General features: G+C 58.4%; 1 protein-coding gene across 1 annotated transcript; it reads right to left on the bottom strand.

Annotated features, from left to right (window-relative positions):
* Positions 1 to 803: 803 nt before the first annotated feature.
* Positions 804 to 17,238, bottom strand: SELENON (selenoprotein N). Its single transcript, XM_032621245.1, is given in 14 exon segments — positions 804 to 3,314; positions 3,317 to 3,410; positions 4,884 to 4,985; positions 5,079 to 5,155; positions 5,158 to 5,190; positions 6,286 to 6,391; positions 6,746 to 6,934; positions 7,320 to 7,401; positions 8,994 to 9,131; positions 9,695 to 9,819; positions 10,036 to 10,248; positions 12,952 to 13,085; positions 16,247 to 16,364; positions 17,003 to 17,238. Coding segments are annotated over 14 exon segments (1,668 nt in total). The 5' UTR covers positions 17,186 to 17,238; the 3' UTR covers positions 804 to 3,240.
* Between the last annotated feature and the right edge of the window lie 355 nt (positions 17,239 to 17,593).

Genomic DNA, 17,593 nt, shown 5'->3' with positions numbered 1-17,593 from the left:
TTTTTGGGCTCAAAGCTTGCAAGTCCTAGCTGCCAGGGACAGATGGGCTTCATGGTGGGGAGAACCTGTGCAGTCACACAGGCCTCATGCTCAGACTGACTCGTTCTTGCTTTAATGCCCTGTTGTTGACCTCTTGAAATTAACAAAATAGTTTTCTTCAACAGGGCCCTGCATTTTCATTTTGCACTGGATCCTGCAAACTATGTAGCTGGTCCTAGTCAGAGACTCTGTCCACCCTGATCCCCACCATATTTCAAATGATGAAATTTGACTTTCAGGTCCAGCCCTCTTTCCAGGATGACAAGTTGTTGCTTTAATCATTGCTTTCCCATCCTGGGCAATGGCAGATCTTGCAAATCCACTCTAGGTGCCTTTCCTTGGTTCTCCCCAAAGATCCCTTTTACCCAACCTGTGAATCCAACCCCCAGCAGCTGTGTTGGCTACTCACAGCTGCCCCATTCTCAGAATGGAAGCCCTAACCTGGTAAGTTACCCTACCCACTAAACCACTGACTGACTGATACAGGGTACAAGAGACCAGTTCAACTTGGCAGTGTGGTTTGTGCTCTAGAGCCCTGCTCCTGCGATCTGGCCAAGGCTTGGCTTTGAGACTCTATCCCTGCTCAAGGTTCTTCCTTTCCCCCTTCTGCTTCAATCCTTCTTTTACAGGTTTTTCCTGAAGTTCACACCCTCAAAGAAATTTACCTAATGCCTGTCTCAGGCCCTGCTTCTAAGATGATGGGTTTAAATCCAGAATCTTTCTCAACACAAGCACCAGATTCTAAAAATAGTAAGTTCTTCCTCTAGGTCTATCACAAATTTATTTTAAGCAAATCACTCAAGCCTTCTGGTGACAAATAAGATAGTCCCCAAAGGCATTCCAGCCATGCTCCCTTGCCCATCTGCCAAGCCAATCCCGGCAGAGGAATGAGACCGAGGACAGAACTGAACATCCAGCTCAAAGGAAAGGCACTTAGAACCACCCTAATCTCCAATTTTATTATAGGACACATTGGGGACAGGGGAGGGAAGTGGCAGAGGGGTGACGAAAGAGGGCAGCTGGGGCCCTCCCCCACCATGAGCCTCAGGGCTCAGGTGGGGGGTCAGGCAGAGGCGTCAGGTGAGGGTGCAGGAAGCCCAAGCAAGCTTTACCTTTCACGGGGTACGGGTCGCTCATCACGCCGCCGGCCTTCCCAGACCAGAGTGAGGGGAAAAGCCTGCTAGGTGGGAGGGCTGAGCCTCTGCTGACACTGGGTGGCTCATGGGACAGGCTACTGCCACCCATGCCTGGAAGCACTGAGACAGGCTCGGTGCCCTCCCACCCTGTAAGCTGCGTGGAAGCACTGCCTTCCAGAAGGGACACAAAGAACTGGGCTGAGCTTGTTGGCTCACGCCTCATTTGCTCTGGAGAACAGAGGGGAATAAGACATTCTGGTTTGAAAGGCTTTGTTTCTCACCTCAGTGAAAACAGACACGGGAGAGAGGGGACGGGGTGGGGGGTGGCATGTGTAGTGCAAGACGACACTCCAACATCAAGACACAGGCTGAATCTCAACCCTATCACTGAGTGACCTCGGGCAAGTCACTTCACTTTCCTGAGACCCAATTCCTTCATCTGCAAAATGGGAATGGTTAATATCTGCCTCACGTCTGTTGTGAGGATTAAATGAGGAAATGCATGTGACCTTAACCAAGTGCTTTAGGTAGAGAAAGCTCTTGGTAACTGGCCATTATTACGATACTTGATACAACACTGAGAACATGACAGTCTGTGAAGAAGACTCAATGTGGAAGTTCCAGTGACAGGTGGGAGGCCTGGGAGCGCATCTGAGGAAATGTTTGCCTTCCTTCCTCTTCCAGGATCAGGAGGGAGTCCCCCTGTGGGGTGGCGGAGGGGGCATAAGCGAGGGCAGGGGTGGGCGGCGGAGGGGGCTTTAGGAAAGCCCAAGGGCCCCTCACGGGCCTGAGTGGAGGACAAGGATAGAGCAGGGGGTATACTGACCCTCTGAGGACTATTTTTAAACAGCTGGAAGAGGAGAAGGAAGAGAGGGGTGTTTCTTCCCACAGCAACTGCAAAGACATCAAGCTGGATCCACCTAGGCTTTCAGATCCAGCCATCATGGGGCAGCTGCTGGGGGGTACCACTGCCCCCTCCTTTCTCCTCAGTGCCGGGGCTATCAAAAATACATATAAACTGTGAGAAAGTTCACATAAAAACACTTTTCCTGCGTGTATAACAAAGAGACTGGCCGTGGGCAGTGGCTCAGGATGTGGACCAAGGCCCTAAGAGAGGCCAAGGAGAGTCAGTGGCCACCCAGTGGTGGACAGGCTGGTCTGGGCTGCCTGATGGCTGGGACAGTGCCAGCTCTGGGGGACGCTGTGTTCTCTGACTGGGCTACACTTCTGTGGAGCGGAGGTCTGAGGGGCAGGAGGTGTTACAGGGATGCTGGCTCCAGCAGTCCCGCTGTGGCCTGTGCTGGGGTAGGCGGTAGGGGTGCCATGGCCTTGGGCCTCAGCGGACTCCTTGCCAAGGGCAGAAGCTTACTTCATGGTAAACCTCCCTAGAGAGTTGGCTTCCAGTAAGTCCTGAAATAGGTTGCGGCGTCCTATTGTTAGGTTGGATTGAGTGGTCTGGGGAGCAGCAGGGGTACAGTATGATTTCCGCTTCTGAAGGAGGGTCCTACCCAGAGCCTCCAGAAGGCTGTCTCCAGCTGAGACTGACTCCACTGGGGACACCAAGCACAGGAGGGCAGTCAGGGCTATGTGAGCAAGAAGGCACCAGAAAAACAGGAGTGCTTCCCTGGCAGCCTGCCCACACCCTCAGGCCAGGGCTTCTTGATGTTGCCTTTGGGAGGGGGTGAAGGTAAGGAGAGAGGGATGGCCTGTCTTCCTAGCACCCACTCTTCCCTTCTACTCGTCCTGCAAGGGCCAGGACTATGTGCCTGAGTGAGTGAGGTCCAGGGAGATGACCCTGGGCCCTCTTCTGGGGTCCCAAGCGGCTTCCGGAGGCCAGGGTGGGTAGTAAAAAGGCTGATGGTGGCAGCTGGAGCTCGAGGTTCATCCACCTGGTCGGCCAAGGACCCCCTGTCCCCCTTCACTGAGGCAAAGCTCGGATGGCCGCCAGACCCCACGGGCAGCCTGAGAGGTGGAAGGTGAAATGTGCGAGGGCTGCTCTGGCTCCGGGGCAGAGGGGCCTGTCCAGCTCCCCGTCCAGCGGGCTTTTCACTGCCCAGCAGGCGCACTAAGCCTGGAGGAGGGGCAGGCCGCGCCGGAGGCCCTCCTTCAGGAACTGCATGTAGGTGGCTGTGGACGGTCTTCAAAGGTGGATGAGAAGCTGAAGACATTGTTCTCGATGTCCTCAGGCTTCACAGAGGTGATGTCCAAGAAGTAGTTGGCATTGATGTGGTGGACCTGGGAGAAGGGTGGGGTGAGGAGAGCGGGGGCCCAGCCGGGCTCAGTGCCCCCGCAGCCTCAACTGTTTCTCGCTGAGGCGGATGGCGGACAGCAGGGGCAACCCGTTCCCTCTCCTCCTCTGCTCACAGGGCCTCTGACTCCAGGGCTCCACACCTCGCCCACCAGGTGAAACCTAATACCTTCCGGCATCACCTTTCCCTCCCTGCCTCCGCCCCCATGACCTCTCTCCTCTGTTCCCAGAAGCCCTGAACTCCGCACTCACTTCTGTCGAAACGCCCACACGCCTGTGTCCCCATCTGCCTCCCGTTCCAGGTAGGGGCACCTTAAGGGCAGGTGCCCGGTAAATGACAAACAAATCGAGCGAGTGGGAGAGCACAGGCACCCACAGCCCAGGCAGAGTCCTGTCCACCCAGCTTCGCCACCCCTGGCTGGGGCCGAGTCCACCACAATGGGCGCCTGTGGACGGGTGCGAGCTGGCTGGCTACCCCGGGCCTTTCCTCTTCTGAACTCCAGACAGAAGGCCCTTGGCTGGCAACCCTCCTCCTCGCCACCAAGCCCTCACCGGACGCCCCCATTCCAGGCCAGCCCCAGCTCTTGCTCCTGCACTGCTCCCCACCCGCTTCCGTCCCTCAGTCCCACACTAACCACCCCTTGGGACTTAAAGGATAAGGGGCAGCTCTGCTCAGAAGCGCGGGTGATGCTGAGGTTCACAGGCGGGCGCCTGTTTCTGAAAGTCAGCTCCATTTCTTTTTTTTTTCTTTCTTTCTTTTTTTTTTTTTTGGCTGCGCTGCACGGCTTGTGGAATCTTAATTCCCCCACCAGGGACTGAACCCAGGCCCACAGCAGTGAAGGCGCCAAGTCTTAACCACTGGACCGCAGGGAAATTCCCGGCAGCTGTACTTCTTAATTATGCAGCTTTTGCCAAGTCTCTGAACCTTTCTGAGCCTCAGTTTCCTTGTTTGTGAGATCAGCATTCGTGCTCATTTATCTCCCAAAGCTCCCGTGAGAACCCAACGCAACGATGTGAGTGCTGTGTAAGGGGCCCTTAGGGAGAGATAGGGTCTTGAAGCCTGGCTCAGCCCGGGGCGTCCCCAGGTCCTCTCTGCCTGTCACGAGGCCTGTCCGTCCCTCCCTCCCTTCCATCCCAGGACTGGCCGCAATGGTCTGAGGTGAGCCTTCCCTTCCAGGTCACGTTCCTGTCCGCTCTGCTGCTAGACCATGCCCACTGCTGCCAGGTCCCCAAAGTGCTGTTGAGGTTCCCTTTCTGAGGGAGCGTCCCGACACCTGCACGAGGCAGGCCGAGGGGACATCAGGGGATAACTGAGGCTCGGACTGGCTAAGACACCAGCCAGGAAGTGGTAGAGCCAGACCTGGAGCCTGATGAGGTCTGTAAGCTGTGCCCCTTGTTTGCCGCTTCCTCTGCCCCATGGTGCCTGGTCCGGGGCCAGGGATGAGTGGTGGGGGACCTACCACGGTGCCATTGGGCAGGCAGATCATCATCTCCACGGGGAAGCTGTACTTCTCCAGGTGCAGGCTGGCCAGCTTCTGGTGGGATGGGTTCTCCTGGTTGTTCTATGGGGGTAGTTGGGCACACTCCTGACACCTCGGCTCCCAGCACTGTCCCAGGGGCTGCCATGGGGCTCTTCCTGCCCACCTGCCACTCACCTGCAGGTCCTCCAGGTCCTTCACTAGGGACCAGGTGCTGATGAAGCTCTCGTTGAGGAGGGTGAGGATGGGCGACTTTCCAGGACAGTTTCCCGGAGAGTCCGCCCTGAACCTGTTCCGGGAGAGGCAAGGCCAGGTGGGTGAGGCACCCTGCGTGTCTCACTGGGTTTTCTATCAGCAGTAAACCTCATCAACTGTAGAACGGTCAGTGCAGCCAGGTGAAAAAAACAGATTCAAAGCACCTACCACAGAGGAGGTGAGGAATAAATGGCAGCTGTACTAACTTCTGTAACATACTGGCATCCTGGGCTGAGACTTGCTGGGGGCCTACCTGGCCCAGGGGCTTCTAGACAGTGACAGCTTCTTAAATCCACTAAACTGTGTCCCAGGCCTTTGCACAGACAATTCTTCTACCTAAAACACTTCCTCTGTCACTTGGAAAACTCATCCTCCTCACCCTTCGAAGTCTCAGGTTATATGTCACTTTCTCTAAAGAAGCCTCCCCTGACCCCGCCACCCCCCGTTACACACTCTCGTGCCACTCGGGACCATGCCTTGTGTAAATTCACCACGCTTGTACTTGTTCATTCACCGTCTGCCTTCTGCACACACTGTGTGCTCCCTGAGGACTGGGGCTGATTCTGACTTCCTCAGTGCAAGGTGCCCAACACCTAGCCTATGGCTCGGCACGGGAGGTGCCCAGGATGTTTGTCGATTGGCTGCATGTGGGCAGGGCCATTGTTTGCTCATCTTTGTACCCAATGTCAGGCACCCAAAGAACTTTGCACCAGCGGGTCTTTGTTGAATTTTCTGAATAAGTGAATGCAGCCCAGGCTCTGGCACTAGCTTCTCTCACTCGTGTGCAACACTGCACAGAGTATAGGCACTTTCACGTCTGTTTTCACAACTCTGGGAGGTAAGTACGTTACCCTCTTACTGCTGAGAAAACTGAGGCTCAGGGAAGGAGTCGCTTGGCCAAGGTCTCCAGGCTGAAAATGGCTGAGCTGGGCTCTTTCTATTGTGTCCAGCAGCTTCCTCTGGGCTTAGCACAGAAGCCTGCGAACCCTCACCCCACACTCCGCCCCATGTCGTCCCTGAGTCCCTCATGCTGCGACAGGAGAGTGCCATTGGTCTCAGGGCCTCCTGCACCCACAAGGTATGAAGTCTGCCCCCCTTTCTCCCCTCAGACTGGAAGGGTCTCCCTCACCTCAGCAGGACTGGTCGTCCAGGGCCCCCCACAGCAGGACTGAGTGCACCAGCTTGTTCTCGGCCTTGGCTCGCTCAAAGGCCTTGGTGAACGGCAGGTAGGTGACCTGGGGCCAAGTCGAGACAGAGAGAAGCTATTGTGTGCCGCCAGGGTCCCATTCAGGGGCTGAGTGTGTGATGTGCATGTAGTGTGTGTCTGTAGTGTATATACGTGTGTGTGTACATATGCATGTATGTTTGCAGTGTGTGTTTGTCTGTGTGAAGGGGTGATGCTGAGCCAGGGGATGCCTCCTCCAAGTTCTAAAGGGCAAAGGGGAGGCTCCCCGGCCCAGGCTGGGCCCCACAGCCTCAGCAGCAAGCCCTGCACGGCATCCCACGCCCAGTGCCCACCTGCTGCTCCCACAGCTCCGGACCCAGCCCCAGGGATCCCAACCCCGCCCCTCACCCCCGTCTGGCCTCACCTTCTTGAAGGGGTACATGGCCACCTCCAGGCGCCGGGCGGCCTCCTCCCAGCTCAGCTCCTGCTGCCATGTGATCTTCTCAAACACAAACTGGAGGGGCTCCCCTGAGGGCAGGCGGCTGTCGATCATGTTGCCATCCTCGTCCAGGATCACAGAGGGCACTGAGGGGCCCGTGGCCTCCAGCTCCATCTAGGCCAGAGGTCAGTGAGGGTTGATGTCACTGAGGGACGTCTCAGCGAGGGGCCTGAGTCCTCCAGGGGCCCCGAGAGACCCTCAAAGATACGCCACTCATTGCAGAGGTGGGGAGACAGGCCCAGGGAAGGGAAGGGCCTGGTCAAGGCTGTGCAGTGAGTCCAGGACAGAGCCAGTGTCTAGCCAGCGTGAAGCCATCTGAGGACCCATGGCAGATGCTGGCTAGGGAGAACAGGTGGCTTCCTAGGATCCTGCTTTGGGGACAGTGGCTTCAGCCTGCAGGAGCTCTTTCACTGCCCCAAGGCTCCTAGCCAGCTGGGCCTCCCTGCAGCCAGGCTGAGCCCCACCTTCCTACCTGGGTAGGGACCACCTGTGCACTCACCTGGGGTATGTAGCCGATGTCCACCTCCATGTTGCTGCTCTCACTGGCCCCGTACAGCCACTCCATGTCCACATTCAGAGACCTGGGGACAGGTGAGAGGGTGGCCAGGGCAGAACACCCCCGTCATCAAGGCCCATTAACCAGATGTCGGACTTTATCTCACTGAAAGCATGCAGCTGACCCTATTTTATAGATGAGGATGCTGAGACTTGGCAGGGTGAACCCAAGGTCCCAGAGCCACTAGAGTTCTGACGGCAGAGCCTGGGCCCTTTCCTCTCCCCAGGCCGCCTCTTTGGAAGGCACTGTGACCATACCACCCTCCACTGGCCCAGCCCTTTACAGTTCACGAAGGGCTTCCATACCCATGGCTCATGCACTGTCCACGATCCATGACTCTTTGAGGCAGCACTCATCAGTGCCTCCCCCAGCGGGAAGTCTGGCCTGAGCATGTGCAACCTGAAGATCAGCCACGTGGGGGCGCCCCAGGACAGACAACCAACCACCTTGGGCAGGTGAAGCAGTCAGGGTGAGCTGGGTGCCCTCAGAGCCGGTCAGCAGTCTCGTGGTCTAGGCCTGAGACACAGGCCCAGGAGCAGTTGCCCCCTCCTTCTGTTTCATTCAGTCCAGGACCCCACCTCCAACCCTGGGCTAAGCCCCTGCAGCACAGGGGTTTGCCCGATGAGCGAGGAAGGAGGAGGAGAGCTCGTCCTTCCTCCTCATTTTCCCCGTGGCCTGGGATGCTCCCTCCCTTGGGGGACTGAGAAGAAACCGCTCCTGGTCCTGGGGGCAACTTTCTCTTCGCAGGCTGTCCCAATGACCCCCTCACTCCTGGCCAGGAGCCAGCCTCCCATCTAGCAGATGAGGAAACTGAGGCCTGGAGGGGTCCAGGGGCCTTGCCCACAGCCACGGTGCCACGGCTGAGACTTCGCTCTGGGCCCCTCATCTCTCAGCCCAGGTCTTGTCCCTGCACAGAGTCACTCAGGTTCACTAAGCGGCTGCGTGCTATCAGGGAGGAACCTGGAAAGACTCTCTGCGTCCCCTGCTTCCCTGCCAAGAGGCCGCCCCTGAGCGGTCAGGCAGGCAAGCAGGCAGGTGACTGGCATTGAGCCCTCCCAGGAGCCGCCCCCTGGCCCCCCAGGGTCTGTGGTAGCAACTGCAGGCGTGGAGGGCCTGCTTCTTAGGCCTCTGTATGTGCCCTTCACTCTGCCTGGCTAAACTCTCCTCAGCCCCCAGGTCGCTGCACAGACGTCCCTTCCTTTGGGAGGCCTTCCTGGACCCTGACCAGCCGGGTCCCTCCCCACCTGCTGGCCTTCGCCTAGGGTGGCGTGAGCAGGCTGTGGCTACGGGTCTGTTGGAGGTCTGTCAGCAGTATGGGGCAGGTGGGGAGAGCAGTTCCATCTTCAGGGAGGGGCTGTTGGCCGCTGTGTTGGGTCCCAGCACTGAGCTGGGAAGCCAGGCCCACAGAGCACCTGGGACGCGCCTATCAGACGATGGAATGACCCCCTTCAGCCAGGTATCTCAAGCTACCTCCTCCTGGGTCAGCTCTAGGCCCCTCCCAAGAGAAGTAGCTCTGGGGAGAGACTGCGGGGGCCTCTGAGCCCCTGCACCTGAGCTCCTGGAGCTGGTGGGGGGCAAACGGGAGCAGGGTGCCGGGGCCGGGGCCAAGGCTCTCACCTGTGGTTGGGGACGAAGAGCCGGAAGTCACGGACGTGGGTGGCGTCTTTGGAGAGGATGATGTGGCCCGTGAACTGGCCAGGTGAGAACCAGAAGGGGAAGTCAGGCGGCTCGCTGAGCTGGAACTCCGCGTGGATGCTGGAGGGAAAGGGCCCGGCTGGGAGCAGGTTCCCTGCTGAGCAGAGCCTGCCCACCTGCCCTCTCACTTCTGCCCCAAAGCCTGGAACCCTTGGCCAGACTCTGTGCGGGGCAAAGGGCTGGGCGGGGGAGGAAGAAGTGTGTGGGGCAGGCAGAAGGGACGCCCTCCAAGTGCTGCCCATCCTTCAGGGCCCAGTTCACGTGCTGCCTTCCCCGGAAGCCTTGCCCAAGTCTCCTCTGAGCCCTCCAGGGTGTGTGTGACCTGGTGTCACAGCTCTTACGCACCCCCTTCTGTGTGGATGACAATCATGGCCAACAACCCCATGCTAAGCACATTCAACACCTTTTCTCTTCCTCCTGGAGGAAGTCACCACCGCCCTGATGCACATTGAGGAAAGTGAGGCTCAGAGAGCCAAGGCTGCTTGCCCGGGACCACGGGGTGGTTAGTGGTGGAGCTGGGGGCTTTGAGTCAGGCCCTGCCTCCTGGTGCTCAACCCATCTGTGCTTCCCTGGAGTCCCAGGCCCAGGTGGGAGGCAAGGATGGGGCTGTCAGGACCCCTCACCGGAACATCACGGTGTAGTAGAAGTCGCTGGTGGCGGTCAGGCAGGCGACGGCCCCCTGAGGGGCAAAGCGGGTCTTCACGAAGGGCCGAGGGTGGAACATGCTCAGGAGCCGGTGGATGATGACCTGGGGGGAGGGCAGTGGGACCTGGGCTGGCTTGCTGGGCCCAGCTCCCCTGGGTGAGGGTCAGCTCTGGACCTGGGGCCCAGGTGGGGGCGGGGCCAGAGGCACGCCAGAGAGCAGGTGGGGTAGGCGTGGCCCCGGGGGTCCAGTTGCCGATGGGGAGGGGCCGTGCTGGGGCTGGGGGACAGGGCCCCGGGGCTTGCCACGGGCTACCCTCACCTCCTTGCCCTTGGGGGGTGGTGGGTAGAAGCGGTTGTTGGACAGATAGCCGGTGAAGACGCTCAGCTCACTGGGGATGATCCACCAGGGCTCGCCTAGCTCCGCGTGGCCCCGAGGGGGAAGAAAGGGCCGGAAGTGGCGGGCAGCAAACACCGCGCTTGGCGAGGCTGCGGTCGTCCAGTTGCGGAGGCCGGACAGGGCCAGGCGGGAGACCTGGGGCAGAGGAAAGTCGAAGCTCTGGGGCACTGAGAACGTCCCAGGCGTGTGCGGAGGTCTCCTCGAGCCCTGAGCCAACCCACAAGCCCAGGAAGCAGAGGGACCCAGGAGGCTCCTGCCTGCTCACGGCCACGAGCCTGGCACTCTCCTGCCAGAGCTGAGGCTCATTTCACCTTCCCCGGCCCCTTGCCCAGAGAAGCGGTGCCCCTGTGGCCCCTCAGGTCCAGCCCAGGCCGGAACAGCTCGCTCGAGGGCAGGGGAGCAGAGGCAGCTGGAGGGGGCCCCCAGGACTGGAACAGGGGGGCTCTGTGAGGGGGCTTCTCACGGCCTCTTCCCTCCCCTTCCAAGCCCAGGTCCCGGGCCTCACACAGTCCTGCCTGCCTCTTGTACATAAGCCAGCCGACCAACCCTGGGTGCCTCGCCCTGCCCTGGGCTCCCTCTCCCCATCCACTGGCCTTGCTTTCTGCTCTCTAATCCCCCTGCCAAGTCTCCTCCCTGCAGCTAATGTCCCGCTGACGAGTCAGAGTTTAGGTTTGGAGTTAAGTCTGTGGAGGGAGGTGGCAGCCACCTTTGGGTGAAACCTCTAGCACCAAGATCAGGATGAGACCACAGAGGAGGGGAAGGAAGGGCACCCTCAGAGAGCACCCTGCTTCAATTATAGCCTGGGCCACGCTGGCTGGGCACCCCTGGCAAAAGGCCTTCCCTGAGCCATTTCCTCATCAGTAATCCACCCCACTGCTGTCTGATGAGCTGAAGGGAGGGAGAGAATGAGGGTCAGACGCTCTGCAGGCCTCTCTGCACATCTGCCGGGAGCAGAGGCGGAACCTTGGAGCATGCGGGTCCCCTGGTCAAAGCTGCACCTTCAGTAGCTCCTCCCCGCCTTTCTGGGCCACCATCAGTGGCCACCAGGACAGTGAGTGCCTGGCCCCCCTCAGGGTGCTCAGCCACCAGGGAGCTGCCCCACCTTTGACCTCCCTGGTGATGGGACCCGGGCTCGGTGGGAAGCTGAGGTGGGAGGAGAGGGGTTTCACAGGCAAGTTCTCAAAGCGGGGCTGGCTTGCAGGGCCAGGCAGAGCCTGTCCGCCTGTTGCGTCCTGGTCACAGGCTGGCGAGCTCCTAGTGGAGCGGCCCACAGAAGGGGGCTGAGCTAGGGACGCAGGGCTGGGGTGCTGCTCCGGACCCATCTCCCCTGTACGTGCAGGTGGGCCCCCTGCACCTGCCCCACCCTGTTCTCTCTGCCCTGTAGGAGGGACTCATCTGCTCAAACGTCACTTCAGCCCATCAATGCCAGGCCTTTCTCCACCCAGATCTTACTGGACTCTCCCCCTGGACATCTCTCAGGGAACTCAACTTCAACAGTCCAAACTGACCTCATACCCTCCCTACCAGACCCCCAACCGCCATCGGGCAATGGGCCCCATGCACCTGGCCACCAGCCAGAAGCCCGAGTCACCTCAACTCCCCCTCCCTCCCTTTCCATTAGTAGCCACACCCTGCCTTTCTTCCTTTCCCAGCATCCCCCGGGCTGCCTTTCCTCTCCATCACCATGGCCACCCCCCACCTGTCTCCCCCTCCCTCCTGGGAACTGGTCTTCTTGCCTCCCTTTTCTCCCCAGCTGCCAGTTTGGAGAGCCCAGATCTGATGAGAGAATTCTCCTCTTTCAAAATCTGCTATGGTATTTTGCTGCTGCAGAACGAAGGCCAAAGTCAGGCAGCTGAGGCCCTTTGCCATCTGGCAACTTCTCTTCCAGTCCCACTGACCAGGATGCCCCCGCATGTGCCTGTGCCCTGGGTCCAGCCACCCCTTCTCTCTGCCCTCAGTGGCCTGCCTGGCATCTCCTGCTGAAATGACAGTTCAGCCGAGCTGTAAAAGCTGAGTGGCTGTGGGTGAGGCAAAGAGGAAAGGTTGTTCCTGGCTGAGGGACCAGCATATGAGAAGGCTCTCAGCTGGAAGAAAGCCCGGACATCCGGAGTACTGGAAAGCTGAGAGGAGAGCGCAGGGGAGACAGCGGGAAAGGTGGGCAGGGCCTGGGAGGGATTGAGACCTTGTCCACAGGGCCTCGGGTCCTAACCACAGGGCTGGTTAGGATGGCACTTGTCAGGGTCAACCCCACCCTACAGCCGTTGCCAGGGGTTAAACCTCAGGTCCGGGTTCATTGGAGCTCAATGGAGCACCTGTCAGGCTCCAGGCACTGTGCTAGGGGCCTGGGGAGGCACAAATGTGTGAGTCACCGGCCTTGCCCTGAGGAAACTCACAGCCTGGGGGGAAAGGCTGACTTGCAGCAAGTAATGATTACAAGGGAGGTGACTGCATCAGCACGGTCTCTAGTGCACTTGCTGTTTCTTCCAGCCGGATCCTTTTCCCACCCCTGCTGACAATGGGCTGAGGCCTCGTCCCCTGCAGTCACTGTCAAATGTCATTCCCTCCAGGAAGCCATCTAGATCCCCACTCTGGGTCAGAGGCTCATGCTACCTCCCCTACCAGACTGTGTGCCTGGACAGCAGGGACAGCATCGCACCCACTTCTAGACCCCCAGGGCCTGGCGCACTGGGTGCACAGAGGGTGCTGATAAAAGATGGGAGGAAAGACAGAAAGAAGGAAAGATGAGCAGAGCACAGACCCATTCTCAGGAGGTGAGCGCACACAGATGGTCCCTCTGTCTCTGGTCCCGCCTGTGGGGGACCCCCTGCCCCAACTTACCCCTAGGAACCCATCTTTGCTCTTGGTCATGGACTCTGGTAGCAGAGGCTGGAAACGGGCTTCTATGGTGAGTGTCTCCTCGCTGGGGTCAGGGGGCAGATCCTCCTCCTCATAGCTGGCCGAAGGAGTTGACCCTGTGAGATACAGGTCGCTGGAGAGGGGTCCTGCCTTAGATGGCAGGGCCTCACTTCTCTCCGGGTGTCCACACTGGCCAGTGATTAAGGGAGCCGGGCCTGGCAGGGATGGGGATGGGGGTGGGGCTGTAACAGGTAACAATCAACAAAGTAACAATATAGATCACATCGTTTATCAAACATACACAAATTGTATATGTATGATATATAATGTGTACATATGTATACCACATGGTATATCACACATATACATCTTCTCCAATGTATATCACATTTTAGTTTCACAGTCACCCTGTGAAGGCAGTGTTATCAATTCCATTTTACAAATGAGAAACTGGGGGCTCAGAGAGGTGAAGTCACTTCCCCCAAGGACACACAGCTAGGTAGTGTGTGAATCAGGATTCAAATCCAGGCCTGTTTTACTCTAAACCTACGATCAACCACAACCTTCTTGTGGGGGCATTAAGATCTCAAAAGTTTCCTCAAAGGCTTAGGAACCAGACGACCTGGGTTCAAATCCTAGCCCCACTCCTCACCAGCTTGTGTGATGGTTGGCTCAGTGGCTTGTTATGAGGATTAAATGAGATAATCCAGGCCTGGTACAGAGTAAACCCGTAATAAATGTCAGCTGTATTGCTATTACTGGTGGTTTCATGGTTGGGGATCCACATGGCTAGGGCTCAAACCTAATTCTGACTCTAATGTGTGCTCTTTCCACCAGGCCAGGCTGGCTGCAGAAAGGCCATTCTCCCTGTCCCCCTTCCCTCAGCCCAGCTCGGGGGTGAGGTTGGCTCCATTTCCTGGACAATTTGGGGCAAATCACTCATCCTCTCCGGTTTTCCCACATTAGAGATGGAGCCCATGCTACCGTGCCTGTCCCGTCATGAGGGTCTCATGGAGAGCAAAGGCTGCTCAGAGAGGTCAGGGGACGTGGAATCAGGTCATCTTTGGTGTCACAGAAAGAGCACTGGTCCAGAAGTGAGGACACCTGCTTCTCCCTGTTTCCTGAGTGGCCCACTTCCCCACCAGTACGAGGGGCTGGACTGGCAGTGGCTGAACTTGATTCGTCAGATCTCTTCCTGCTCAGAGACCTGCCAAGTCTGTAGTCTTTCAAGGGTGGAGGGAGTCAAGATGAAGGCTTTAAGGGAGGCATGACGCCTACTGCAGAAGGGGTGCCTAACAGCAGGGCGGGGTCCCACGACACAGACAACGGAATGAAGCACGGGTGGGTCCTGTTACAACTGCTCTCTTGCTGGTAGAGACCACGCCTGGCATTTGTTGACACGCTGGACTGACAGACTGAATGGGTGCATTAAGATGGCTGCATTCTTAACCAGGAAGCATCAGAATCACCAGGATGCCTTTTTAAACTACCGATGCCCAGAACCCCCCTCAGACGTACTGAGTCAGAGTCTTCAGGGGCTAGAATCTGGAAAATGCGCTCCCGATGAAGGCTCCCCAGTGGCTCCTGATGCAAAGCCCTGTTCTAAAGAATCATGGCTACTTCTGCATTTGTAAGTCAAGGCAACAAAATTTCAGAACAGCAATCTGGAAACCTCCGGGGAAGGGAACGACGGGAAATGTGCAGCGTTATGGCCGGCTGGCTTGCTCATCCAATTACGTAACTGTTATCACAGGTAATTACGAATGACGCCCAGCATTTTATGGCTCTTTGGTTTTTTAATAAAAAGGTTTATTTCCCGACTTACAAGTAAAATGTGCTCACTACTGACAACTTGTAAAACTTTTAAGGTATAAAGCAGAAAGTTAAACGCACATAACTGTACCAACTAGAGAGGACTCTTTGCCTCTACTTCCTGCTTAGATCTGGTGTTTCTCTGGTCTTGTTTCTTTTTTTTGTTCTCCCAGAAACTTGGTCCTGTTTTGCACTCACAGTGGCCTAGGAGGTAATTGAGGGAGAGACTCTTTTCCCCCGGATGGAGAAAAAGATTTGTGTGAAAAAATTAAAAGCACGCGCAAGCCCAGCAAGCTTGGCCAACATGTCATCGTGAGGGAACTCTTGCTCTCTGGCCATAAGAAAGGACAAGGAGGTGGCTGTGTGGCTGCTGGGGGAAGTGTGTGCAAAATAGGAAGTCGAAGCAAATCCACACAGGGCTGAGCTGTGCATCTGCCCATCTGCCTTCATGACAGTACTGACTGCCCCTGGGAGGCACTGACATATCCGCTCCAGCAAATTAGCATTTTTCATCTGACCCTCCTCCGGCAGTGACCAGAGGCCAGCGCGTCAGCACGTGGCTGACCTACCTGACCCATCCTGAGACACAGAAAGCCCATCACGGTCCTTTGGCGCTTACCTGCCTGAGAGCAGCCAGTGTCTCTTTCTAGTCTTTCCCATCTATTGACCTACTTACACCAGGCAATTTGGGTAACAAGTAGATGCGCAAGTTCGTAAGTTCAAGAAACGTCCCAAGATATGGACACAGAGGTTAGGGTGGTGATGGAGCAGTGAGAGAGGCATCTTATAATTCATTAGAATGCTTCGGCCCCTCATCTTTACAATAAAAATCACTGATTACAACCAGGCAAAAATGGGTAACAAGGTGGGATAGGAATCTGACAGCTCCCGAGCAGAGTTTAATATTTAGCAGTAATGGTAACAGCTCCTGTCTATTGACTATCTACTGCATGGTGGGCACTTTGCTGACATTCTTCTCTAAGCTTCAAATGAGCCGGTGCAGGACCTGAAGACAGAAGGCCCCTAATCCTGGCTCTGCACCTTTCCAGCCTGCGCAAGCTGGAGACCCTTCCTGCGCCTCCGTCTCCTAAACTATGCACGTGAGGATCAGGACAATGTCCATCTCACAGGCACTGTGAAGATTAAAGAGATGACTCGCAGGAGGCGCTTAAAGCCATGTCTGGTCCTGAGAAGGTGGTCAGGGAATGTTACCTAGTTTTAGTCACACGTGAGGAGAACAGGCTTGGGTGTGCGAGTATGTGTGGGTGCCCATGTTGAAGCAGCTTGCCCAAACCACCAGCTGGGAAGTGTCAGAGCTGGGAGGACCCCAGGGCTGCCATGATGCACCGTCCTCCCCCTACTCCAGGCAGCCCTTCTGTTCAGAGCAGACACGGAAGACACAGACCAAGAAGTCGAGGGCGGTGCCCCGGCTCCCTCCTGCCTAGTCCCCAGCCTCTCCCGGTACCTGTCAGCTTTTCAGCAATGGGCTTGAACTCCTCGGGGCTGAGGTACATGTCCCCGTCAGTGTCCAGAGAGGAAAAGAGGAAGAGGCCTTCTGTCCCCAGGGCTTTCAGCGCCGAGTCCTGCTCGGGAGGAGGTGGCTGGGCTGAGCAGTTGTACACCCAACTGGCATCCCAAACAGGCGGAGGGAGCTGCTCCCGCCACATCTTCCTGGGTTCTCTCAGCCCATCTCCCAGCCCATCTGTCCAAACGTCACTTCTGCACGCCCCAGAGCCCCAGTCCCCCTTCCCATCCCTCCTGGTCCCTGCTTCACTCTGAGCCTTCATCCACTGTCCACTCTCTAAGTGCCCCCTTTCTGTCTGGGCCCATCCCGCCCATCTCGTGTCACCCTCTTGGGCCACCCTCACCCTCTTGGTCCACCCATTGTCCTCTCCGGTCTCCCCTCCCCACCGTCCCAGCACTGCCGGCCCGTCCGGATGCTCAGGTCCCACCTTTGCTCTACGTTTTGTCTGCGCTGTCCCCCTGCAGCCTGTCCCAGCTCCTGCCTCACACTGGACCAGTCCTCTCACCTCCCCCATCAGTCCTTCCAAGTCTCCCTGAGCGCTGAAGCCCCGTTTTCCTATCCCTTCCCTGCCGCCCTCCCGGCCCTCCGGCCCCCACCAGCCCCCCGCCCCTCGGAGCCCGGTCCCTCTGCGAGCCCCACCGCTGCCGCGGCCCACCCGAGTCTCACGGCCGCCGCGCCCTCCCCGCCGGCTCGGACCTGCCGCGCGGCCGCCTGGGCCTCGGCGTGGCGAGCGAAGGCCCGGGCGGCGGCGGCAGCGGCGGCGGCGGCGAGGAGCGCTCCGAGCAGCGCCAGGGCGCGGGTGCGGCGCGGCGGAGCCGCGGGCTGCGCGTTGGGGCCGGCGCTGGACGGCTCGCACTCGCCCGGCCGGGCCCGGCCCATGGCGGCGGCTCGCGGCGGCTCCGGACGAGTGGCCGGGGACGCTGACCCGCGGCGGGGCGGGCGCGGGCGGGGCCGGGGGCGGGCCTGGGCGCCGGGGCGGGGCGGGCTGGGACGCGGGGTCCGGCGCACAGCGGGTTCAGTGGGCGCACGAGTCCGTAAGGGGGCGCCGGGACCCCTGCTCCACGGGCCCCTTCCTGCCAGTCGGTGCCTCCTTCTTGTACTTGGTCTCCGAAAACGAAACCGGGCCTCCGCGTCTCATCTTGCCTGGCGGAGCCGGGAAGCACTTCCAGGAGGAGGATTGGGAGAAGGAGGGGCTGGGCCGGGGTGGGGAGGACACGCACAGCCGAAGCTTTCCCTGGGAAGGGGCTCAGGGGCCGCCAGGCCTGTGTCCACCTTTCTTGACAGATG

The sequence above is a fragment of the Phocoena sinus genome, chromosome 1, assembly GCF_008692025.1.
Source record: "Phocoena sinus isolate mPhoSin1 chromosome 1, mPhoSin1.pri, whole genome shotgun sequence".
Taxonomy (NCBI): Eukaryota; Metazoa; Chordata; class Mammalia; order Artiodactyla; family Phocoenidae; genus Phocoena; species Phocoena sinus.
This window is presented reverse-complemented; position numbering and strand designations above follow the sequence as displayed.